Below are 24,917 nucleotides of genomic sequence, written 5' to 3'. Positions count from 1 at the left end.
GTGTATATTTAGTGTTTGTGCTTGGAATTCAGAAAGCCTTTTGGCTTGGAAGATTCAACTGTTAGCTACGCAGAAAGGAAATAACAAAACAGGAAAAACAAGTTACTCATAATATATTACATTGCATCACTCACATGCTTTTCTTCCAATAACTGGGCTGTTATTGGATGAAAGATGGCTGCCTTTACAAAGGTGATAAAATGATTTTCAATTAAAGAGCTGTGGTTAAGGAGAAATCTGGGGTTAACGATCATTGGGGCAAAGCAGAAATTGCCAGAGTAAAAACTATACAACATGAGCGAGCAAAGGAAATCAGGTTCTCTCTGAATCGGATACCAGAAGTATGAAGCCTCATGGTACATCCATTTGGAGACGCAACTCACAAATGTGGGTACAGTAAAGTTTGTACAAACAGAAGTATGCTCGAATGCACTTAAAAACAATTAATGATGGGCAATGCCTTGTTTTTATTCCATAACAGACGAAGAATGACCGCACTCTGGTCACAGCCTGTGCCAAAACGATGGGGAAACGTGCATGATGATTTAGGCCCACATGAAAACCAAGATGGCGGCCGTATTATTTCGTCAGGGTGCCATGGTGGGTGGAGTCAAGCGACAAATGTGGGTGTGGTCAGGCACCTGTCCGACCAATAAGTGCACATGCCAAAAACCGACCCAACAACAACAACCATCCGTAGCTCACCTCGCAGGTAAAAACAACCAGTGGTGGCTGAATGTTTTCACAGTGGGTTGAAAAACGTGAGACAATTCTGGGGTTAAACAATTGTGCCCATCGGGTATCCTGACTGGTTAAAGGAAGCTGTCAGATAATTCTGAGAATGACATGGTTGAAAAAACGGTTTCAATGACTGGAAGCTGAAGAGGAAGTGACCTCTTGTTTATTGTGAGGAAGAAACTTAACCCCCAACAATAATAATTATAATTGAGGATTTCGTTTTTTACTAAAAAAAAATACACGGCGGTGGGATCATTAACGTCACCTGACCGCAGAGAAAAGCAATTTGGGAGCAGGCACCATAGATGGCGCTATGTGTTGCCATGCAAACGCTGCCCGGGCCTAGTGCCGCTTGGTGACCGAGGCGACTCCAGTGCAGAGATGAGCTTTAAAATGTTCAATTATCTCGTGTGCACCGGCCAGGTGTTCGGTACAAGCTTTGCCTTTTAATTTAGCCCCGCCTAATGGGGCTTCGTGTAACACGTGCAGATCGGCGAGCGCGTAACTAGGCACGCGTTTCCCAAGCGCCGTACTGACTATGGTAAGTGTGTAACTGGGTGAAGACATGAGCATTTACGCCCTGATTTACCTTTATTGTGAAACATTCTTTATGGTCGGTGAAAAATGTATTTTACAAGTTTGCGATGACTTTTCTTTACATGATAAATTGCCTGCATTTCTGTAGTACGAAATGTGCTCTTGTTTTTGCTTTTACTTTTATATTAAATAAGGTGTTTCATTCGAAAGTTGTTTTTTTAGCAATAAAATAATGTTTATAACAACGTTATGAGTTTATCGGGAGATTTTTCGATACGAAACAAGGGACCAACGGATGTACTATACACCGCTCATGATGTGCCGTCAAGCTCTGCTCCTGAGGTAAGCCGTGTTGGTCTTTTACTGTTTTAGTTTCTGACTGTATTACTAGAAACACCCGCTCCATTCCGGATCATCGGCAATTGTGGTGGGGTGGTATTATTGAATAAGGCAAATTAAAAATTAATCTTTTAGTTTTAACTATAGTATAACCGGTTATGGTTGTTTGTTTGCTTACGGTCCCGAAATGAATCGAATGCATGTTATTGTTATTTAATTATGCCACGCTTAATTATGTCCGTCACGATGTCTCCTAAACGGTTGTCCATGAATTTACCAAACCTGGTAGTACTGCATATGATCACCACGACACCACGTGGTGGAAAGAAGGTGCATGAGCAGCATCAATTTGGCTCCGCCCCGAAGGGCGGGGTCAAAATATCAAGTACCAAAAAATGCAATAATGGGTACATTTTAAAACTTTTAAAATGAAACTTTATATATACAGTATATATATATATATATATGCAATGAACATTGGGGACGCATACAATATGTAGTTATTTATTTATTTTGAACCCCGGGTTCATGCCCCAAGGGAGACTTGGAGTCATAGGTGTCAAAGTGGGGACAATTTTTAAACTCTAAATCTGATATTGGCCAATTCGTGGTGGAACCTTTTGTCATCTTTCGATTTTGCTTCAGATCGGCTAACCGTGGGGATTTGCGATGGCGCGCCATAGACTTCGCTCTCGTTGAAATTTGCAGTTTGAATTCCCGAGAGGAGATTAATTGTTGTTTGAAACGACAATTTTCTCTGCATTATGAAATTATGAAACAACAGACGATAACAAGAAATTGCTTTTTCTCTGCATTATGTATGACTTCGTTGGAACTAGAATTTTTCACAACATTTCATTTTTTGCTTATGGATGCATTATGATGGCCGAACACTTTTTACGCAATTCACACTCGAAGATGACCGCTGTACACCATACTCTTTAATGACGTGAAAGCAGTTTATTGGCAAGGGTTGTTCTGGATGGTTTGCCGTTGCCTTCCCAGCAGTCCGTGAGGGCAGGAATTTGGAATTTGTTTATGGTGCCGGTGATAACTCGCGATTGGGATTGAATCTCAGTCCTTTAACTTGGAGACGAGGTGATTCATCACTGTGTGAGCATCCATCAGATGATCCCATGTTGTCCTCCAAGATCCCATGGTGTCCTCCGCGAAGAGTAAGCGCGCTTACTCTTCGCGGAGGACACCATGGGATCTTTAACGTCCACCGACTAACGCTGGGATGCCAGGCTTAATGTCCTTCTGATGGATGCTCACAGAGTGATGAATCACCTTGTCTCCAAGTTAAAGGACTGAGATTCAATCCCAGTCCGAGATTCCTCAAAGGAGAGTGTGCATTTATATATGTGTAGGCCGCCCTTCACACTCTATAATACATCATGGTCAAGTAACGGTTTATTGTTTGAGAATGATTGTCACAGAACCCACTTCAGCAGCTTTAGTGGCGAAACTCATCCAGTTTAAAACGAAATGAAATATATTTGTACAAAATGTAGACATGCCATGCTGAGATTGCTTTTATTGAGCAGGTAAGCAAGATGCCGGCCAAAGATGCTCGGAAGACCTTTCTCATCTCGATGGCTGGAGAGTTTCTGGGCCTCGGGGCTGATAAGGTCACGTGCAAAGAGGTACACGAGAGCTCGGCGTTGAACTCATTTCTGGAGGATGGCGGTGTGGGTGTGTTGGTGGGCTGGTGTGATGCGGGTGAGCTTCATCTGGCTAACGAGGTGAGTGGATCAGAGCGAGCTTGGAAAATCTATCACTTGTTAAAAATAATATATTTCACCGATTTGAATTTGGAACAAAATATAAATAGTTTGCAGCGCAAGAACGACCCACGGAAGTGATTATATGATGTTATTTGTACCATTGTAGCTCAGTTGACAGATTCTTCACTATTGATTGTTTGAAGTCGGATTCCCTGATTGGGTCAAAATAACCTATAAACTGACCTTTTGTTGAAATGCTGGCAGGGTTGCTCATGTTGGAGCATGCTCTACTTTGGATTTCAATGTAAGGCTGCTAGGCCTGTTTATATTTCGGGTCCTAGCAAATAACCTGCCCTTATGGAATGCTCAATTCTCCCAGAATTATTGATGGGTTAATTCCCCAAGATTTATGTAAGGCTTCATTCCCCAATAAATTACGGATGGCTTAATTGCCCAAGAATTATGGATGTTTTAAGTCCCCTCGAATTAGATGGGTTGCTGGTGGTTCGTATGGAGCTTGCGGCTGCATTGCCTGCACGGTTTTCTGTCCCAGACTGACTCCTAGACTCAATACCAACAATTAATGGATGGCTCACGACTGCTTTTTATCTGTCCAGAGAGGGGAGGGGCTAGGCGAAGGTCTGGGTTCATGCCACACCTCTTCCAGGCATGGTGGCTGTGGGCAAGGTTCATGTGCCGCCCCGTTTAGCCATATCGCGGTGTGCTCATTGGCCCAGGCAGGCCTTTTGCTGACGTCATGCTTGCCACGAGTTTGCTGCGCCCGCAATGTCCTCATGGCGTCCAAACCCAGCCGCAGCTCGGAGCTCCTCACTTAACATGGGGCGGACGTATTTTGCTGCGTGTTTGTTTGCGCGAACATGTTCTAGGACCCTAAATGGTATGGCAAGCAAGGGGACAGTCATGGCTGTCTGCAGGAAGTTAAAGTGAAGTTAGCGCACCTTTGTGCTTCCCATTAGCGGGGTTTGAAGATGGTGATACAAAGTGCGTCAATGCCAGTACCTGCCTCATACCATACAGCTGTTGTTGAGTTTTGAAGGTAAAAGCAGGGCAGTGAGAATTTGCAGTGGTTGCTTGGTGAAGGTCATGGTTCCCTTTGGTCATGTGTTGAGGAAGGATGAAAGTGACTGGTTGAGAAGAGTGATGGAAATGAATGTAGAAGGAAGTAGAGGACGGGGAAGACCGAGAAAGACTTGGCTAAAGATGGTGGAAGAAGAAATGCGGGCAAGGGGGTTAACAAGGAGAGATGCAGAAAATAGGGCAAAATGGAGAAGATTGTCATGGGGACCGCAAGGTTAACCCCCACTCTAGCAGGGAAAATGGCCTTAAAATGCCTGTTGTTGTTGTTTTTTTTGTTTTGTTTTGTTTTGTTTTTTGTATACTGAATCGAGGCTCATGAAAGAGCTAACATTTATTTCACAAACAAATCAACCAGACAAACAAAATATATAAAAGAGGGAGCGGAAGACAAGATGGGGAGAGAAGGGGAAGCACACAAACACAACATTTGAGAGCAGGGAGAAGTGTGGGAGGGAGAGGGCTTGGGGGGAGGAGGCGTGGGAAGGGGTGGGAGAAGTATCAAACACAAGGAGACCAAGGACTTCCAGGACAGAAGTTGGTATTTCAAAAAAGTGTAGGATTTGGGGTGAATTTAGCGGGGGTAGAAAAGATCAAGGTTTTGGATGGGGGAAGATAAGAGATGGTGGTGAACAGCTGTTTTAAAGACCTGGAGTGTGGAGTGGGATTGAAGAGAGTGAGGGAGTTTGTTCGAGAGGCAGAAGAAAAGAGGAATGAAGGAGTGAAGGTGAGCAGAGAGTCTTGATTTTGGCAGTTTAACCATAAGAGGGTTGCAGGCAGATCTTGTGCGACCTGTAGGAATATTTGCGGGACAGAGCCCAGAGAGAGCTGGGGGGGCAAGGCCGGAGAGGAGTCGGTAGAAGACGGAAAGACCACCAACCTGCCTGCGGTGAGTAAGTGAAAGGCCCTCGGAGTTAGTTTCATCGCGGGAGATTCCAATGATTCTGAACGCTTTGGTTTCAACAGCGTGAAGCCGAGCTAGGTGTGAGGCAGGAGCACCAGCCCAGAGGGGAGAGCAGTATTCCATTGAGCTGCGGATGAAAGCCTTGTATGTGGTGAGGAGCTCAGGTGTGCCAAGGAAGGACTTCGCACGACGGAGGATGCCCAGTCGGCGACTGGCTTTGGAGGCCAGATTTGAAATGTGGTTTTCCCAGGATAGATCATGGCAGATAGTGAGACCCAAAAGCTCGAGTGACAGAACTTCTTGGAGAGGATTATTCCAAGACTGTTGTTGTTGTTTTTACTTTTACTTTTACTTACAACAGTACAACTGTTGTTGTTTTTGTTGCTTGGTGAAGGTCTTAAATCTGCGGGATGGTGGTTAGCAGTCAGGATTGAGCGGAGGTGGTTGAGTGTGGTGGTTAATTAAGGTGTGAGGTGGGTTGCTGTTTCTTCTTGTAGAGGACGATAGTTGTGGTATGGTGGTGCGGAGATGGTTGGGCGTTTGATAGCGGTTACTTTTGGTGGCGGCCATGGTGGTGACTGTTGGGAATTGTCACAGAAATTTGGATACCGTTTTGGCCCAGATATACAAATGGGCTGTTCTACTTCCACGGTGACTCGATGGGAATAGCACTTTGTTTTTAGAGATGAATAAGGAAAGAGAGGAAATCCTTAGCTAATCCCACACAACACGTATTGGCCCATGAAACCTACTACACAGAAGGGAGGTCTATCTGAGCGCTTAAGGAGGAATGACTAACTCCGGAACTTGCATGGTGGTTCCCGTTGCTTTTCAGAGTGCTGGTTTACAGAACCGCAACAATACTATAGTAAAATAATATATGGGAACATATTGCGTTTTTTATTGGAACTTTAATATCGTGTACCACATTGTATTTTTTTTTTTTTTTTTTTTACAACTTATGGCCTTGCAGAAACTGTGTACGCATTCACCTGCAAGCTGTGGAGTCGAGGTTTGAATGTCGGCCCAGCTATGTAAACTGTCACCATGGTATTTCTCAGACATGGTGATGCATCACTATGTACATTGTTCCTCAGATGGATGTTAAGCTGGGTGTCCCAACTGCTAGAATTAGTTGGTGGAGGTTAAAATCCTATTCAATTGTGCTTCCTGAAGAGGAGGCGAGTTATCGCTGGCGCCCGAGCTAACTTTCAAATAATGTTAGAGCTCCACAAGATTATTTCCTTTACCACTAACAAATCTCGCAAAAGGTATTTTTAGCCTGTCACTCAAGCAGCACGAGACGGGGTTTCACATTCGCTTCTGTCTGTCTGTCTGTCTGTCTGTCCAGGCCATAACAGTTTTACTATTTGAACTCTGGTCATCAAATTTTCAATAAACTTTTATTATGAGAATATGGAGAAAATTATTAAGAAAATGTACATTTTTGTTTTTTAGCCGTTGTTTTCTTCAAGTATATATTTGAGTACAAAGTAGACGTGGATGGGCTTTGCAATTGAGATGCTTGCTGTTGTCGAGGGTTTAATTAGATCAATATTAGGTCAACATACATTGTAGTGGAAATAATTCAAGTCCTCTCCGTGGATTTACAATGAAGAGTTATTTTAATGCTCGGGAGAGATAGGGCTTTCTTCTTTTTTTTCTTCTTTTTTTTTGTATACAAGATCGAGGCTCGTGAAAGAGCGAACATTAATCACACAGAAAGACAAACCGACACATAAAACATATATTACATCGGGAGCGGTAGACAAGATGGGGAGAGAGAGGGAAGGACACAAACACAACATTTGAGAGCAGGGACCGAGAGACATGGAGACATCGAGAGATCTGTGGGAGGGAGAGGGCTTTGGGGGGGGGGGGGGGAGGCATGGGAAGGGGGGAGAGGGTGGGAGAGGGTGGGAGAGGTATAAAACATATGGACACTGCCAGGACTTCCAGGAAAGAAGTTGGAATTTCAAACAAGATGGATCTGGGGTGAATTAGCGGGGAAATAATTCAAGTCCTCTCCGTGGATTTACAATGAAGAGTTATTTTAATGCTTGGGAGAGATAGGGCTTTCTTTACAAGCATCAAGTACATAACTCAAGTACAAAAATTGACAGCACTCATATGACAAAAAACAATGACAACCAGCCTATCTCTGGACATCCCTTGTTACAGAGCCCCTTATATAGTGTTTTCCACCCCAATAACTGTTGGTGGGGTGAACTTGAAAGTATAGAGGCAGGGAGGTGGAGAAGGGGGCCAAGAGACCTTGAGGAGATGTGTCAAGAGTAGGTTTCACCCTGTCTGGGGCCTCGGAGAACCTCGGCCAATGAGAAGACCCCAGTCAGTTACCGAGACAACAAAATTCCCCAAGGAACGAGTTTCCCAGAAAGTAACTGTAAATATGATGTCCCTGTGGAGGCCCCAAGCAAACTACATGACATCAAAGTCCGACCTTGAGATAACAGACTGGTTGTCAACTGACGTGAGACAGAAGGCTAACTGCAGTGTGTAGAATTCAAACCTAGTTTGTTCTTAAGCCTGCCCATTATGTGGCACAGACATGACATGTTATTTTTAAATATTTAATCTATTCAAATTACACAATACATATTTTAATCGATCAGATTAACACTCTGGCAAAGCTCCTGTATAGATGAACTCAACACCAGCTAGCTTTAATGTGTATCCATCACACAGGATAAAATTACCATACTTCTTCCAACAGTCAAAGGATACTCGAATCAAAATATTCACTTTAATAGCAAAACAAATCTGGTTTTCATTTATGACCCACTGACTCATCCTACCATCAGTGGGAGTGTTTCTTCCTGCAGCATGCCAGGGTCTTTGTTAAACCAACTGAAAAATGACTTTTAGACTTGACTTTATCTACAGTCAAGTTTGATCAATGTGTTTAATAATAAAAATCACCACGCTAGTTTATTTTTTTTTAACCAAACACGTCATTAGGCACTCTCCTCTGATTTATTTGACATGAATAAAAGTACCCGTCCCGAGTGACAGACGGGAAAAGTTTAAGTTAATCTATCAATTAAAATTACTCGTACACCCGTTCCGCACCGGGGTGGCTGGAAGGGTCATTCCTCTCTGGGGCATATGTACAGTGCACTCAGAAAGTATTCAGACCCCTTCACTTTTTTCACATTTTGTTATGTTGCAGCCTTATGCTGAAATCGTTTAAATTCATTTTTTCCCTCATCAATCTACATTCAATACCCCATAATGACAAAGAGAAAACAGATTTTTGAGAAAGTTTTGCAAATTTATTGAAAAGAAAAAACGGAAATATCACATTTACATAAGTATTCAGACCCTTTGCTATGACACTTGAAATTTAGCTCAGGTGCCTCCCATTTCTCTTGATCATCTTTGAGATGTTTCTACACCTTGATTGGAGTCCACCTGTGGTAAATTCAATTGATTGGACATGATTTGGAAAGGCACACACCTGTCTATATAAGGTCTCACAGCTGACAATGCATATCAGAGCAAAAACCAAGCCATGAGGTCGAAGGAACTGCCTGCAGAGCTCAGAGACAGGATTGTGTCGAGGCACAGATCTGGGGAAGCCTACAAACAATTCTGCTGCATTGAAGGTTCCCAAGAGCACAGTGGCCTCCATAATTCTTAAATGGAAGAAGTTTGGAACAACCAGGACTCTTCCTAGAGCTGGCCGCCCGGCCAAACTGAGCAATGGGGGGAGAAGGGCCTTGGTAAGAGAGGTGACCAAGACCCCGATGGTCACTCTGGCTGAGCTCCAGAGATCCTGTGTGGAGATGGGAGAAACTTCGAGAAGGACAACCATCACTGCAATACTCCACCGATCTGGGCTTTATGGCAGAGTGGCCAGACAGAAGCCTCTCCTCAGTGAAAGACACATGAAAGTCCACAGAATCTTCTTTCTCACAGTCTGAGAGTCCTTTAGGTGCTTTTTTGCAAACTCCAAGTGGGCCCCAGAGATATCTGAAGACACCACAAACCTGTCGCTCAAAGTTCTCCTCCACCTGCGGTAAAACTTCATCATTGATCAATGATCATCTGCAGATACCTGTTACCATTGACATTCCTTTGAAAGAAAAATGGTCCGATCACCTGACCACTTCCACAAAGTCCCAACCAAACAGTCCACTTTTGTCGATTCATGTTGGTGTCAAAATAAATTTCCGGGGGTTGTCCTGTCGGTGCATATTCAAGAACATTATGGGTATTGACCTTGCCATCCATGGCGAAAGCAGCTTCGTCGCCGATAACGAGATACCACAGGAAATTGGCATCTGCTTCACAACGTGCTATCAACCATCTAGCAAGCACCAGCCTCCTGGCAAAATCCCCTGGCGTAAGTTGATGCTGGATGTGAATCCGATATGGATGTTGGTGGAGGTCCAATCTTGTGATTCGGTTGAATGTTGCCGAAGGCAATCCCGTCCCATTTCGTCTTGCGCTGGTATCCCTAGGATGCTCCAAAACTTGCTGCCTTACTGCTGCAATGTTCATTTCCGATCACCCAGTGCGCCTCCTACCAGAATTCTCCTTGTTGCGGTTGAGGCTAGTGCCATGCTCTTGGTATTTTCTAACATTCGCCCAGATGGTTTTGGCTGCTGGAGGCTCCCTTTCTGGGAAACGTTCCCTGAAGGCATCACGAGTTCGCTGCAAACTACCAGTTTAGTGAAAGGTTGTAACCACAAAGGTCCGCTGTTCAGTCGTAAGTTGAACCATCTTTTCAACGACTCAGACTGTCTCTAAACCCATCCACTGTAGGCCCATCTTAAATACCCATCTTAAACAAAGGATGACGCAACCGACGATTACCAGACCAGCTTAACAATTTTACATAATCAACTTGGCAGTCGACAAGTAATGCGTCCATTTCAAACTGTCTTGCACCGACAAGCCAAACTTGTAAAAATGCGATTTGAACTTGTAATTTTCAATGAACATGTACTCGGTCATGTGTGACAGCAATGATGCATGAAAGGTATCAATGGAAAGCTGAGGATCTCCTCATAATTGGTAAACCACATGTAAATTGTCAAACTAAATAACCTTTGCATATTAACCCCTTGAATTCGGATTACCTTTTTTTTGATACGCACTGTATATATATATATATTATTTATTTATTTATACATATGATTAATTATTTGTTTTCCGTAAAACTACAGGGAACCTTGTGCCATGTTTCTCAATGAGGATTTGCAAACTAAACAGCCATTGCTAAGGCATAGCGATGCACCTGCTTCTGTTGCATTATTTTTCTATCAATTAATCATTTGTCTTTTGACAGGTGAATACCGTGGAAGGTCGAGGAACTATCATCGTGTTTTACAAAGTGCATGCACGGCCCATAATGCTTGGAGACTTGCGTAACAACATCCTCATGCTGTCATTCTCTGGCTCTGCCATAAGCTCCCTCTACACAGCATTTCGACAAGTATACAGCCCAATTTTATTGAAGGTACTTTCATAGTAATAGGACGACAGCTGGTCGAGCGTTGGTTTGAAGCCTGATTTATACAACCTTTGGATCTTGTTGTGTGTTGTATTTGCTTTCAATGAGACATCTTTTTTTCTCCAATGATTATTTATTTATTTTGTTTGTCGTTGAATCATGTGCGGGGTGTTTGTCCAGCATGAGTGGTGGGAGACAGACAGTGAAAGCCGGTTGCACAAGCTGCTTCTCGAGCTGCAGGCTGTGCTGGGCCGCCTTACTCGCTTAGGACCCGCCAGTCGGCTGAGTGATTCTGGAGATATGGAAGAACATCTTTCAGGTATGAATCATAACAAAAACAATTATTTTGCATTTGAGGTTCAAGGCGTTGGCATTGTACAACAGTAATAACAATAAGAACCCATCTCTTTGTCTATGCACAAGGGGTCTTTAGTGGTGTATACAGAACTTAGAAGTCATCTTTTATATGAACTAGCAGAATACCCACCCTCCGGACGATGTTGCTCCAAGCATGCAACACGTTCTTCTGACACATTACCTTTATTGGACGGTGTACAAGCAACTGACAGTTGCCTCATTTGCCACCTGAAAATAAAAAAATAACCCGGGTCACATGCATGAAGCAAAAACATGCCGACTGCTTATAATTCAAAACACCTCACTGGGCTGTGGAAAGTGGGGACAGGAATACTGCAATGTGAAGGTTGGGGACTTGTAATGCCCTTTCCTACCTGGAGGCGGCGCTGCACGAAACACATTTACACAGAGAATTGGTGTCCCCCTCTGCTCCCCTTAAGCCCCACTCGCCCCTCAAGACCACCAGTAAATATAAAAACACCCCTCTGCATTAATTTGGGTCATGCTGATCCTATGTAGCAAGTCTGGATGTAATCGGCCCAGAGCTGTAGGAGGAGTAGCACATTAAACACAAACACACCCACACACCGGTCCGTGAATTATAATAAGGTAAATAGGTTAATGCTGTCTGTCCCACACTGAAACATGGAAACGTTCTCCAGAGAAAGGGTTATTTCAAATTAATGCAAACCTATGGGAAAATTATAATTTTTTCAATCAGAGAAAAAAATTGAGCATGGGAAGTGTATAGACAACAGATCGCTGCCTCGGTCACTCCTGAAAATTATTTTTTTTGCCGTTAGGAAATATTTAACCTCACATTTTTGAGCTCTTTCAACCAGCACAAGAAAAGGCTTCCTTTTTTCTAATTTTAGATCGTGGTATTTTTTACCAACGGCTTCTACGAGTGATTGATAAATTTAAATTGTTTTATTTCTGAATTGTTTGAAAAAAATGTAAGACTCATTTTTGCTGTGGGATCAAAGGGGAAAGCACAGAATGCCACAAATCCTGAGTTGGAGAGTTTTTTGATGAAATGTTAATGTTTCTTTCAATTTGGCAACAATCGAATCCTTTATTGGCCTCAATTTACTCGCTCAACAAGTAGACAAGGGTATTTTGTTGATTAGGTAACACTGTTTCATTTTACTTTTTTGCTTTGATAAAATTTGAAGTTTTTGCATCCAGTCACTGGATGGCCTACAGGTACACACACTCGCCTCTGAGCTATCTAGCCTGGGTTTGAATCTCGACCCAGCTAGAAACTTTCATCTTGTTGTTTCACATGCAGGGTGAGATATCAATATGTCTGCCATCCATTGGAGGATGCTCAAGCTGGATGTCGCATCTGCCAACATTAGTTTATGGACGTTAACAATCCCATGGTGTCTTTCGTGAAGAGTACGCGAGCTCTCGCTGGCGCCCTGTTGAAGCTCCAAATTCCTGCTCAGTGGGCAGCAAATGCTGCTGCCCACGGACATGTATTGTATGCGAAAGAAGAAGAACTCAAAATATATTGCCACCAAATATTTGACAAATTCAATTTTTATGAGTTAGATGGTATTTAATTTTGCCTTTTGCAAAATTTGTGATCACCAGACCCCTTATTTTGAATAATTGCTTGTGTATATGGAGCATAGGCTTGCCTAACTTTTTGGATGTTAGTGCTTACAATTCAGCATCCATGGTGGATTGCTGGTTGTGCAACTTGCTCACCGCAGAGGCTGGCAGCAGTTTTGGTGATTTTATTTTTAGCGCGACAGTCCAACAATAACAACCAAACACCAGCACAAAACACAATGAGAAACACTATTTTACTATTGTGCTTTAGGGTAAAATAATGGGTTAAAATGCAAGTGTTTTATTCAGGAATTATTACTCCATCGGATGAGTTTGAGTTCTGGGCTGAGGTTGCTGGATCTCTGCGACCTGGGCCGCGACGTGAGCGAGCTCACCATTTTCAAACGTTATTTCAACCCCTCGTCAAGGTACGCAACAGTGACGCAACCACAGTTAACCTTCCTATATATTAGTTTGCAGCTTGCACCTGTTAATCTTGCATTGAGCAAGTCCTGAGCATTGCAAAAGGTTTTCATGTGATTGCGAGCAGGTCTACATGGATTTTAATCAGAAATGATATAAGGGAAGAACATAATATGGATAAAATGATGAACAGTTGATCCAAGACTTTGTGTTTGGGCTTATATTACATTAACATATAAGGAAAAATGAAAAAAATCCATTTACTATGATATTCGCCTCACCAGAGGAGAGGGTATTGCATTTGGGTCAGTTTGATTGTTTGATTGTCTGTTTGTCCCTTTAGTCTGTTTATTTGTTTGTCTGCACAGAATGTGAGTATGCATATTGATTATATTAGAACCTTTACAATCCTAAGACCCTTTCGATCATATTAGACCCTTTATAACCCTGAAGACCATCAGACTCCTTTCTACCCTTTAGACCTTCACACCTCCCCCAAGAGAAGCAAAGTTTGCTTCGACATTGAACATTGTTGCTCAGCACACTGATTGGGCGTGAAGGCCTGGAGAAGCAAAGTTGGCCTATTATTACGTAGATATAGTATAGATTCGTGTATTATTATATAGGAAGAAAATATTGATTAAAAAATAGAAAGAAAAAAAAAATAGAAAAATATAGAAACAAAAGATTATATTTCATTAAAAAAAAAGAAAAAAAGAAGAAGATATATATAAAATATCCTTCCTAGGAAGGCCAACCTTCCCCAGGGAAGGAAAGTTAATTTGGAAAATTTAAGAGTGGTTTAACCCTGTTTCTGTCCTGAAGTCCTTGTAGTGTCCTTCTTGTTTATCCCGTGTACCCCAGCCCTCTCCCTTCCACAGATTGTGATGTCCCTATTCCAGACTGTTGTTGTGCTTCCCTCTCCCACCCCCTCTCGTCTCCTGCTCCTTTTGTTATATATTCTGTGTGTTAGCCTTTATATGCGCCTCGACACGTTCTGTGTGTTAGCCTTTATATGCACCTCAACCCCCTTCCTCACTGTGTGTTAGCCTTTATACGCGCCTCGACTTGGTATTCCATAAAAAAAACAGTCATGCGGCGGTCAAAGTTTACACTCAAGTCTTGTGCTGTTCCAGTCGTCACCTGGGAACATCAAACCACAAACAGGTCAGCTTGGCGCAACATTTGCTGCAAAGGCCTGGACCACTCTGAATGTGGGACACTTGCTATCGAGAGACAGCGGAAGCAAGAAAGGAAAACGTGACTACGCCAAGCTCCGCAAGGAGCAGTCTATACCTGCCATGTTTGTGGTCGAAGCTGTGGGTCCCACATTGCATAACGCACAATGCTTAGTGGGCATGCCAATGAAGGGGGAGATTCGTTGAAAGCATTGAATGTGACATGCACCAGCTTCGTCATCACAGGCACACAATTATGTCAAAAATGAACCATCTGTTGTATCGACATGAAGGTTTGGACCCATTTGCTTGCATTAGCTGGCGGATATTAAAAACCCCACGGTGTCTTTTGACGAAGAGCTGGTGAGTTACCATGGATGACTGGCACCCGAACCAAATTCCAACTCCATGCTATAAGTAACTCATCTGGCTAGCTCCTCAGAAGTCCAACCCCCTCCCTCATCCCCCATTAGGTCTCTGTCATGCCCTCACCTACTCTGGACAAATGGTTCAGGTAGAGCATGAAAGATGGCCAGGATAAGTAGCAACAACACCTGACTCGGTGATTATCTCATTCGGTGGTGTAAAGGTTAGAACGTCTGCTTTGCATCTTTGAGGTTGATGGTTCAAACCCTGGCCGGGTCTTACCAAAGATTTAGAAAATTGTACATGATGCTTTCTTGCTTGTCGCTCACCATTTAGACTTTAGAAGGATAGAGTATGGACAATCCCATCCCCATAGTTTGCATCCATGTGGAGGAAATTCTCCTGCAGAAATGCCCCGCTGAGTGCGGTGGGAAAGGCGGCGCCATTGTTGTGATGTCGTTGGTACCTGGAGTGCCCCGGGAAGTTATGGCACTTCCTCCAAGTTCAGTAGCTATGTTTGTCTTATCTAACAGCCGTGTGTGTGTGTGTGTGTGTGTGTGTGTGTGTGTGTGTGTGTGTGTGTGTGTGTGTGTGTGTGTGTGTGTGTGTGTGTGTGTGTGTGTGTGTGTGTGTGTGTGTGTGTGTGTGTGTGTGTGTGTGTGTGTGTGTGTGTGTGTGTGTGTGTGTGTGTGTGTGTGTGTGTGTGTGTGTGTGTGTCAGCTCCGCTACGAGTCTTCATTCCTGTAAAAATGAACTAACAACAAACAAAACACAATACAAACATCAGGGGAATGTGTTCAGCCATGTTATTAAAGAGGAATGATGCAATACTATTTATTGCAAATGTTTTGTGAATGCCATATGGACCAATCCAGCAACTTTACCATGTTTTTGTGGTTTACATTAAATCGCTCAAATATGATATTGTAATTACAGAAGACTCCATGTGCCACATTTGTATTCCCTCCTCTGAAATAGAATCTTATGAAATTGATTAGAATCATTCTGCTATTATCTCCTCTAGTTGTTCTCGCACTGTGAAACATGGCAACTCGATGAGGGACAGGACCTTGTGGACGCAAGCCATCAAGTTGTTGAAGAGGTTTGGGGCCAAACGGAACACTCCCCATATCCCGAGAGCCGCATGCAGCATCTTTTGCACCTTATCTGTGAGTTTCAAATTTCCTGCACAACCAAAACGTCATGCAGTCATTTCTGGGGCATAATATCTTGCACGTTTGTCCTCTTGTTTCTGTCAGCGGGAGCCTTCTGCTGGCTCGTACGACGGGGATTATCAACTATTGACATATGGACGGGCTCTTTTGGAATTGTGGAACCGATGCTAAACAAGGCAGAGACGGTGTGTCGTGGCTGGTTAGACGCCTGCCAGCAACTCACAAGGCCAGGAACTCTGCGACATTGGCATGGCGATTGCGTGCAGCCGGAAGAGCTTGTTCAGCTTGCAGACAGATTGCGGGAGGTCAGAATGAAGCAGCAACCTATGATGCATTTGCAACAGTACTCGGAGTGTCGCAATAGCTGTGTGCTGTAAAAACTGTGGTAACACGAATGTCTTATCTGCAATGTCCCTTATTATAGTTGATTATAATTTCAGGTGCAGTTGCTGCGAACAGTGCTTTCTCAAGTTGAAATCCTGTTGCCTCCACTGGAGCAAGGAACATTGGGTGTCAAACAGACCCTCCAGCCATTGTGTTCCCAAAACCCACTTCACTACAGTATGCACAATCAGGTAGTTTTCCTCTGCTTAGTCCTTCTTGTCAGTTTCCTCTAATAGTGTTGCATTTTTCTTGCAACTTGTTCTACTGCTCTTACCTTTGGTTGAAATGTTGCCGATTGTCCTTGCTGTTCTACCAGGCTCCTTGGCGGGCAGCCGTGAGCGAGTTTGACTCTGGTATGGTGCAAGCAGAACGTAAAGCAGCTGAGAAACTTGCACTCAGGCTCAGAGAGGCACAAGGAAGTGTGGTGCAGGTAATCACTGAGCTGACATGTCTCGTATGCACAAATCAGACTTCTGGATAAATGGAGACATGTATTGTTAAAAGGCATCGCCACATTATCTTCTGAAAGTTCATGCTATTTTGGAGAGATGGCTATGTTTTCAACATTGCTGTTCAACAGGTATAAAAACAAGTTTGAAACAGCTGGTGAAACACTCATAGCATCACTCCTCTGTTGTCGTTCTGATGTGTGTAGCTGTTGGCTGAGTTCTTACGCTTCCGGGAGTTGGTGGCACGCCCAAACGTGTCACACGCTCTGTATACGGAGAGAGAGACCTTGTTGGGTCGTTTGCTGGAGCACATCCGTGGTACCTGGCATGCACGGCATCTTAACTTTTGTTGCACGCAATGGAGCTCTTGCAGAACATGTACAGAAATGAGTTGCAGTGAAGCATACATGCATTAGGTCTAAAATGACCTTGCATTTGAGAAACCAACTAGATAATTGCAATAATTGCAAAGTGCAAAGGCTGTCCATGACCGCTTTGTGCTCAACTAAACTTGACGAAAACAACAGATAAAAAAGAGAAAAGTAAGATTTCTTGATTAGTGCTTTCGTTATCTCATAAGAGATTTTTGAAAATTTGATGACAAAACTAAAATGGTAAAAAAAAATTATGGCCTGGACAGACACACTGAACTCGAATGCTAAATAAATAAAGAAACACGGAATTGATTAAAAAAGAAACCCGACCGTATCATGCTGTGCAGCAGCGGTCGGATTAATAAGGGCTATTTGTATTTACTATGGCTTTGCCCTTTGACATTTTTACCCAATTTGCTTAAACCTGATTTTTGCTTCGTGTACTTGGGGTAATAATGATATTCCTGTATTACATACACCCTTCCTTTATTAGTCCCCTACCGGTGTACACCGGAGGGGACTATAGGTTTGCACTCCATCCCTCCGTCTGTCAGTCTGTCCATCTGTCCGTCCGTCACGCAAAGAACAGTTTTCCGGACTTTTTTTTTCTAAACTCTTAATGCTAATGATTTCAAACTTGGTACATGGTTTCCTCATGATAAGTTACATATCAAGTTCGAACTTCACGACGTTTCGATCATTTTTGGCAAAGTTATGGCACTTTGAACTTTGGTATTTTCCCCAACAGCTTTCCGGATTGCAGACTACCGGTAGGGGACATGTATTGCAGCGCAATACTCAGAATGCTTGTTTGTATTAGTTATGGCATGTATATGTGTGTTAGACATAATTACCACGTGTTTTATGTAATTGCTACGTATAACATTGTACACGTAACATTCATGCATTTTTATGCCTAAGTCGCCGGAGACATTATGTTTTTGGGTTGTCTGTCCGTCCATCTGTGATAGGTTTTCGTTACTGCAATAACTTGAGAATGGCTGAAGGGATATACACTACATGGCCAACAGTTTGTAGACACCCAAACATCACAATCGTATGTGCTCGTCGAACATCTCATTCCAAAATCATGGACATTTTTATGGAGTTGGTCCCCCCCCTCTTTGCTGCTATAACAGCCTCCACTCTTCTGGGAATGCTTTCCACTAGATGTTGGAACATTGCTGCGGGGATTTGCTTCCATTCAGCCACAAAAGCATTGGTGTAGGTCGGGCACTGATGTTGGGCGATTAGGCCTGGCTTGCAGTCGGCGTTCCAATTCATCCCAAAGGTGTTATATGGGGTCTATGTCAGGGCTCTGTGCAGGCCAGTCAAGTTCTTCCACAACTCGACAAACCATTTCTGTATGGACTTCGTTTTGTGCACGGGGGCATTGTCATGCTGAAACAGGAAAGGGCCTTCCCCAAACTGTTGCCACCAATTTGGAAGCACACAATCGTCTAGAATGTCATTGTATGCTGTAGCGTTAAGATTTCCCTTCAGTGGAACTAAGGGGCCTAACCCAAACAATGAAAAACAGCCCCACACCATTATTCATCCTCCACCAAACTTTACAGTTGGCACTATGCATTCAGGCAGGTAGCGTTCTGCTGGCATCTGCCAAACCCAGATTCGTCCGTTGGACTGCCCGATGGTGAAGCGTGATTCATCACTCCAGAGAACGTGCTTGCACTACTCCCGAGTCCAATGGTGGCGAGCTTTACACCACTCCAGCCGACGCTTGGCATTGCGCATGGTGATCTTCGGCTTGTGTGCGGCTTGGCTCAGCCATGGAAACCCATTTCATGAAGCTCCCGACGAACAGTTGTTGTGCTGACGTTGCTTCCAGAGGCAGTTTGGAACTCGGTAGTGAGTATTGCAACCGAGGACAGACTATTTTTACGCACATCAGCACTCGGCGGTCCTGTTCTGTGAGCTTGTGTGGCCTACCACTACACGGCTGAGCTGTTGTTGCTCCTAGACGTTTCCACTTCGCAATAACAGCACTTACAGTTGACCGGGAAAGCTCTAGCTGGGCACAAATTTGATGAACTGACTTGTTGGAAAGGTGGCATACTATGTCGGTGCCACGTTGAAAGTCACTAAGCTCTTCAGTACGGCCCATTCTACTTCCAATGCTTGTCTATTGAGATTGCATGGCTGTTTGCTTGATTGTATATACCTGTCCGCAATGGGTGTGGCTGAAACAGCCGAATCCACTAATTAGAAGGGGTGTCTGCTTACTTTTGGTTATGTAGTGTAAGTGAAACTTGGTGCAGGTACGTAAATATGAACTGATTCGATTTTGGGTTCACAAGGTCAAAGCTAGGTCAGAGGTCATGTTAGGTGAAAATGCTGTTACCGCAATAACTTGTGAACCAGTGATGGGATTTTTAACCAAAGTTGGTGCAATTATTTGTTATGATGCAAAGATGAACTGATTTGATTGTGCGGTCAACAGGTCAAAGGTCAAAGTCTCAAATAGGTTTATAACTTGAGAATGGCTGAAGGGATCTAAGTCAAACTTGGTACAGGTATGTATACTGATGTAAAGATGAACTGATTCGATTTTGGGGTCAAAACGTTAAATGTCAGATGTCCAATTAGGTAAAAATTCTGTTACCAAGCTAACTTGTGAACCAACAAAACAACAACATGCATTTTAAGGCTATTTTCCCTGCTAGAGCGGGGGTTAGCCTTGCGGTCCCCATGATGATCTTCTCCATCTTGCCCTATTTTCTGCATCTCTCCTTGTTAACCCCCTTGCCCGCATTTCTTCTTCCACCATCTTTGGCCAAGTCTTTCTCGGTCTTCCCCGTCCTCTACTTCCTCCTACATTAATTTCCATCACTCTTCTCAACCAGTCACTTTCATCCTTCCTCAACACATGACCAAACCATCTCGACCTGTTCCTCTTCACAGCATCAATCACAGGCTCTATTCCCATCATCTTTCGCAATTCATCATTTGTCTTCCTCTCTCTCAACGATACTCCGCACATCCATCGAACCATTCGCATTTCCACCCTTTCCAATCTTCGTTGCTGCTCTACGTTCATTACCCATGTCTCGCTCCCATAAATCATAACACTTCTCACACATGCAGCATACACCTTTCCCTTCAGCTTCAACGACACTCCCCTCCTCATCAGCACGCCACTCAGTTCCCGAAACTTCTTCCATGCACATCTCACTCTAGCAACCGTTGCCGAGTCTGATCCACCTTCTCCATTCAGCATGTCTCCGAGGTAGCAAAATGTTTTTCACACTTTCCAGCTTCACGCCATCTCCAAGATCCAACTCAACATTTCCTCCATCTGCAGCTCCCTCTGTGCACACCTTACATTTGAATGTAGCTGCCACACTGGTTAATGACCGTCTCAGACCACTGCATTTTTAATGAACCCACTCAGCGCACATTGTACATTGAATGGAGTTCACTCCGACACCCTTCCTGCACACAGCACACGGCCACTTCCCAGTTCTTTCCACTTCACCACATGCTTTACCACTTGCCATCACCTTTGTCTTTCCGATATTCACCTTCAGACTTTTTGCCTCCATACATTCCTTCCACTCGTTCATCTTTTCCTTCAGTCCATCCATACTTTCCGCAATCAACTTGTGAACCAGTGATGGGATTTTTGACTAACTTGGTAGAAGTATATATATGATGCAAAGATGAACTGATTGGATTATGGCATGAAGAGGTCAAAGGGCAGAGGTCATGTCAGGTAAAAATGTGATGCTTGAGAACAGCTGAAGGGATTTAAATGAAACTTGGTACAGGTGTGTATAATGATGTAATAATGTGGGCGGAGGCATATCGGTCGACGTCGAAGAGTGCCGTCGTGGTTTTGATTTCCTTTGTTTTCCATTTCAGTACTACGAGCTGACTTCGTACAATGCTGTCATGGCACACCGGGTGAACCCGGCGGTCCCCTAGCAGGCAAAAACTTGCCGGAGGTGGTAAACAACATCGTGTGGGTTCGGCAGCTCGAGGCGAAGGCAAGTTTCTTCTCATGCAAGGAAGACTTTTATGAGCAATTTTGATTTTACTCCTAATCTAAAGCCTGTGGCCGGCAATAAGCTGTCTTTTAACCTCTCACTTGTGACCTAATCATGCCAATGTGGCTTGATGTTTTAAAATGCTGAGGCAATTATTGTTTCGAGAGATGAAAGCAGAATGAAGATCGATTTTATTTTTTTACCCTTTCCCAAGCGGTGTTCATTAAACACTGATTGTTCCCAGATAATCCCACTATTGTTGTATCCCTTTGTTAATCTTGCAATCCCATTAGTTATTTTTTGTGTTTTTTTTATGGTCAATAATCTAGGCCGGAGAGTGCTTGTCTGCAGCAGAGATGCTGCTTGGAGATTTGCCCGGCTTCAAGACTTTTCAGGGTGACTGTGAAGCTTTGCGGAGCGAATTGACCACCTTCCGGATGGAAACCTTTGAGGGTTGGACTCGAGAAGTGCAAGCAGCTCTATCTGATCCCAAAAAACCTCTCGGGCAAGTACCACTCATTTAAGCCGTCTGGGGTTTGAGTAATTCAATCTTAATTATTGCCGTTAGACAAGGTTGGTTGTTTCACCGCTATTGCTTCAGCTCCTCCCTTGATTGGTCATCCAACGATGTACAGTGTTCAGTTTATTTTCTTTGTTGTTTCGCTACATGTCCACCAACTTAATTGTATCAATCTTCACAATTTGACGTTATGAAGATATTTCACTCAAATTCAAAAGGTAATGCCCACATGCTTTACTCTAATAATGAGCTCCTGCTTTTGTCTGTAGTCTTCATCCTGGTGGCCAGGTGCTCGAGTGGGAGCCAGGAGATGGGCGACTTAGTGTGACGTTCCCACCACGATTAGCTGACCTGGTACGCGAGGTTCGTCAGTTGTCTGCTTTAGGTTTGCCCGTACCTGTCCGAGTGCAAGAGGTAGCCTCGACCGCAATGCGCTTCTTTCGCCAGGCTAACCGACTGCAGCAGGTAAGCACAAGTAACCTTCCTAAAATTTATCAGTTTGAATTAAAACTAATTGCTCAACTCGTATATTAACTGATGTAACGCTATGAACATTAACTGATGTAATGCTATGAATTTTCAAAATATCATTTCAGTAATCAAATGGTTCTGGCTTGAGATTTATGACTTCCAAATGTTATTTAAAAAAAATCATATTTCTTTTCATTCTAATCAACAAAATATCAGGTGTGGCCATTAAAACATCCTGATTTTGGTCACAATGTCAAAATTGGGTGGAGTTAGTTGGTTGGTTTGAAAAGAAATTGAGCAGACTATATAGCAGAATATCTCAAAAAGTTGTGGATGGATGATTTTGATTTAATGTGATTCTGTATTGTGATTTTCTGGTCTACTCTCGGATACAAAATGTAAACTGTTCACCTGGCGGAGGTATGCTCTCTACTGAGTGCCGTTCTAGTTTATTTTTATGCCTCCGCCCCCGAAGTTGGCCGGAGGCATTATGTTTTCGGGTTGTCCGTCCGGCCGTACGGGCTAAACCTCATTTTTCTCAGCAACCATATGTCCGATTGAGACGAAACTTTCAGGGTAGGAGTGACACCCATGCAGAATGTTTTTATGATAAATGTGACATCATAGGTCATGTGGTATGGCAGCCACCTTGGATTAAACACAAATATAAAAAAATATTTCTCGGAAACCGCTGAATGGAAAAATTTGAATCTTGCCACATTGTCAAGTACTCCGAATGGGGAACAAAAGCATGATAATGGTGACATCATAGGTGAAGTGATGTCCAGCCAAAAAACCAGCCAAAAATATTTCAATCGAATTCCTTATCCTAAAAATCTGAAATTGCATGCACATGATCTATGACCTATTTGTATTGAAATATTAAATTTATGATATAGGTCACATGGTTTGGCAGCCATATTGGATTTAACCTAAAATCTTTAAAAAAACATCTTCTCCCAAACCATCAAATCAAATGATTTGAAACTTTACGTGTGTCATGGACTAGGCATGGCGATTAAAAGATGATCACAAAAACATCATTGGTCACATGGTGTGGCAGCCATATTGGATTGAAGGACAATATTAAATAATTATATCTCTGAAACCACTTAACCTATCGATGCAAGATTTTAGAAATATCATCTCGCATCACTGTTGCATATAGTTTGAAAATGATGGTGTTGTAGGTCACGTGGTTTGGCAGCCATCTTCGATAGATAAACGAACCTTTTCCGATCAACACGAAACTTCACAAATGTGATACCCTACCCATACATATGCAGACTCTACATTTGAAGGTCTTATGCCAAGTGGTATGGCAGCCATATTAGCTTCAAAGCCGATATTTAAAAAAAAATAACTTCTCTGAAACTGCTTCACCGATCGATGTGAAACCTGTCATGGCTGGTGAAAATATGGTACTTGAAAACAGCTGAAGGGATTTAAATCAAACTTGTTTATTTTTAGGACAGTGAACGATGGCATCTGCCCGTTGTGGGACTATGCAGAGGCATATTGGCAACACAGTCGCATTGTTCTAGTTTTTATTATAATTTTACATTTAATTGTTTTAAATTACCTCTGTCATCAAAGGTGGACTGAGGTTGTGTTTTCACCCCTGTCTGTCTGTCTGTTTGTTTGTCTCTCTGTGAAGAGGATATCTCAAAAAAGTTGTGGGTGGATTCAGTGAAATTTGGTGGACAGGTTGGGTGTGTGACATGGACTAAATGATTCGATTTTGGTGAAGATCCGCATCTGAATATGGTACTATATTTTTAAGTGATTCTTCACTATTGAGAGATAAGTCTAAAAATGATATATAGCTCGATATCTCAAAAAGTTATGGACGGATTCTGACAAAACTTGGTGGATGAGTTGGTTAGGTGACAAAAACAAGCCAATTAGATTTTGGTTCAGGTCCAGATCCAGGTCCGGCCTATCAGTGGGATAGAAACCGTAAACTGTTCAGCCTGGTGGAGGTATGCACTCTACCGAGTGCCGTTGTAGCTTCATGATGCCTTGAAATCAAACTTAATATGTAGAGTCTTTACAAACTACACCAAACTGAATAAAGCTAAATAATGCAAATAAAATGTGAATAAGTTAGATTAACAGAGAAAAATCATATGATCCTCAGTTGCATAAGTATTCAAACCCTTAGTATTAACCTTAGTATAATTCAAAGTATTAACCCTAAATCACTCCAGAAGTAAATTATTTCGATGAAAATAAGTCAAAGTTTCACGTTGGTTATTATTTCCATTTGCTATTTGTTTTTTGTTTTTTAGAAGGTGGGAGGTTCAAAATCTCCACCTCCTTTTTCAGTAAAGGATCATTTTTAATGAACCAGATTATGAAACTTCCTGTCAAGATTTGTTGAGATTGGATAAGTAACAACGGAATGTGTCACAGTCAGACAGACACCAAATTGTGTGTTTTTGTATGATTAGTGGGCAGTTAACCGAGTTTGCTTGCTCGTTTATTTAATTCAAGCTGCGGTCCTCTTCTCACTAATGGGGTGGGGCAGGAGCAAATTTCGGGCAAATGTGCATGCGCAGTTCAAGCTTCACCCCTTCTGAGCCTGATGGGGTTTTAACAAATTTCAGGCAACTGCACATGTGCCATCGTAACTTTGCCTCTCTCCTCGTCATGATGTCATGGAGGACTACTCCCTTTTTATTTTTACTTTTATGCATGTCACCAGAGGCATTTTATGTTTTTGGGTTGTCCATCTGTCTGTGATAGGTTTCCGTTATCACGATAACTTAAGAACGGCTGAATGGAACTAAGTCAAACTTGGTACAAGTATGTATAATGGTGCAAAGATGAAT

The 24,917-nt window shown here is 42.9% G+C and overlaps 2 protein-coding genes across 2 annotated transcripts in view; both read left to right on the top strand.

Moving 5' to 3' along the window:
* The first annotated feature begins 1,054 nt into the window (after positions 1 to 1,054).
* Positions 1,055 to 21,137, top strand: LOC144893407 (cytoplasmic dynein 2 heavy chain 1-like). The gene is made up of 11 exons (XM_078784010.1): positions 1,055 to 1,279; positions 3,162 to 3,359; positions 10,655 to 10,825; positions 11,000 to 11,138; positions 13,046 to 13,164; positions 15,728 to 15,872; positions 15,963 to 16,183; positions 16,319 to 16,453; positions 16,579 to 16,692; positions 16,918 to 17,029; positions 20,968 to 21,137. The coding sequence occupies exons 1-11, from the start codon at positions 1,277 to 1,279 to the stop codon at positions 21,135 to 21,137; spliced, it is 1,527 nt and encodes a 508-aa protein (XP_078640136.1). The 5' UTR covers positions 1,055 to 1,276.
* A 299-nt stretch (positions 21,138 to 21,436) lies between these two features.
* Positions 21,437 to 24,917, top strand: part of DYNC2H1 (dynein cytoplasmic 2 heavy chain 1) — a 235,102-nt gene continuing 231,621 nt past the window's right edge. Inside the window, exons 1-2 of the mRNA XM_078784009.1 lie at positions 21,437 to 21,597; positions 21,882 to 22,077. Coding sequence (XP_078640135.1) covers positions 21,449 to 21,597; positions 21,882 to 22,077 — 345 coding nt within the window. The 5' untranslated portion in view covers positions 21,437 to 21,448. The remainder of the gene's footprint in view (positions 21,598 to 21,881; positions 22,078 to 24,917) is intronic.

Source organism: Myxine glutinosa, chromosome 8 (genome assembly GCF_964187855.1).
Source record: "Myxine glutinosa chromosome 8, kmMyxGlut1.1, whole genome shotgun sequence".
In the NCBI taxonomy this organism is placed as follows: Eukaryota; Metazoa; Chordata; class Myxini; order Myxiniformes; family Myxinidae; genus Myxine; species Myxine glutinosa.
This window is presented reverse-complemented; position numbering and strand designations above follow the sequence as displayed.

Bases quoted from the DNA above. Each gene is read 5' to 3' on its own strand.
- LOC144893407 (XM_078784010.1), top strand. The intron at 10,826-10,999 runs GTACTTTCATAG...GTGTTTGTCCAG, and splicing joins ACAGCCCAATTTTATTGAAG to CATGAGTGGTGGGAGACAGA. The intron at 16,454-16,578 runs GTAGTTTTCCTC...CTGTTCTACCAG, and splicing joins ACTACAGTATGCACAATCAG to GCTCCTTGGCGGGCAGCCGT.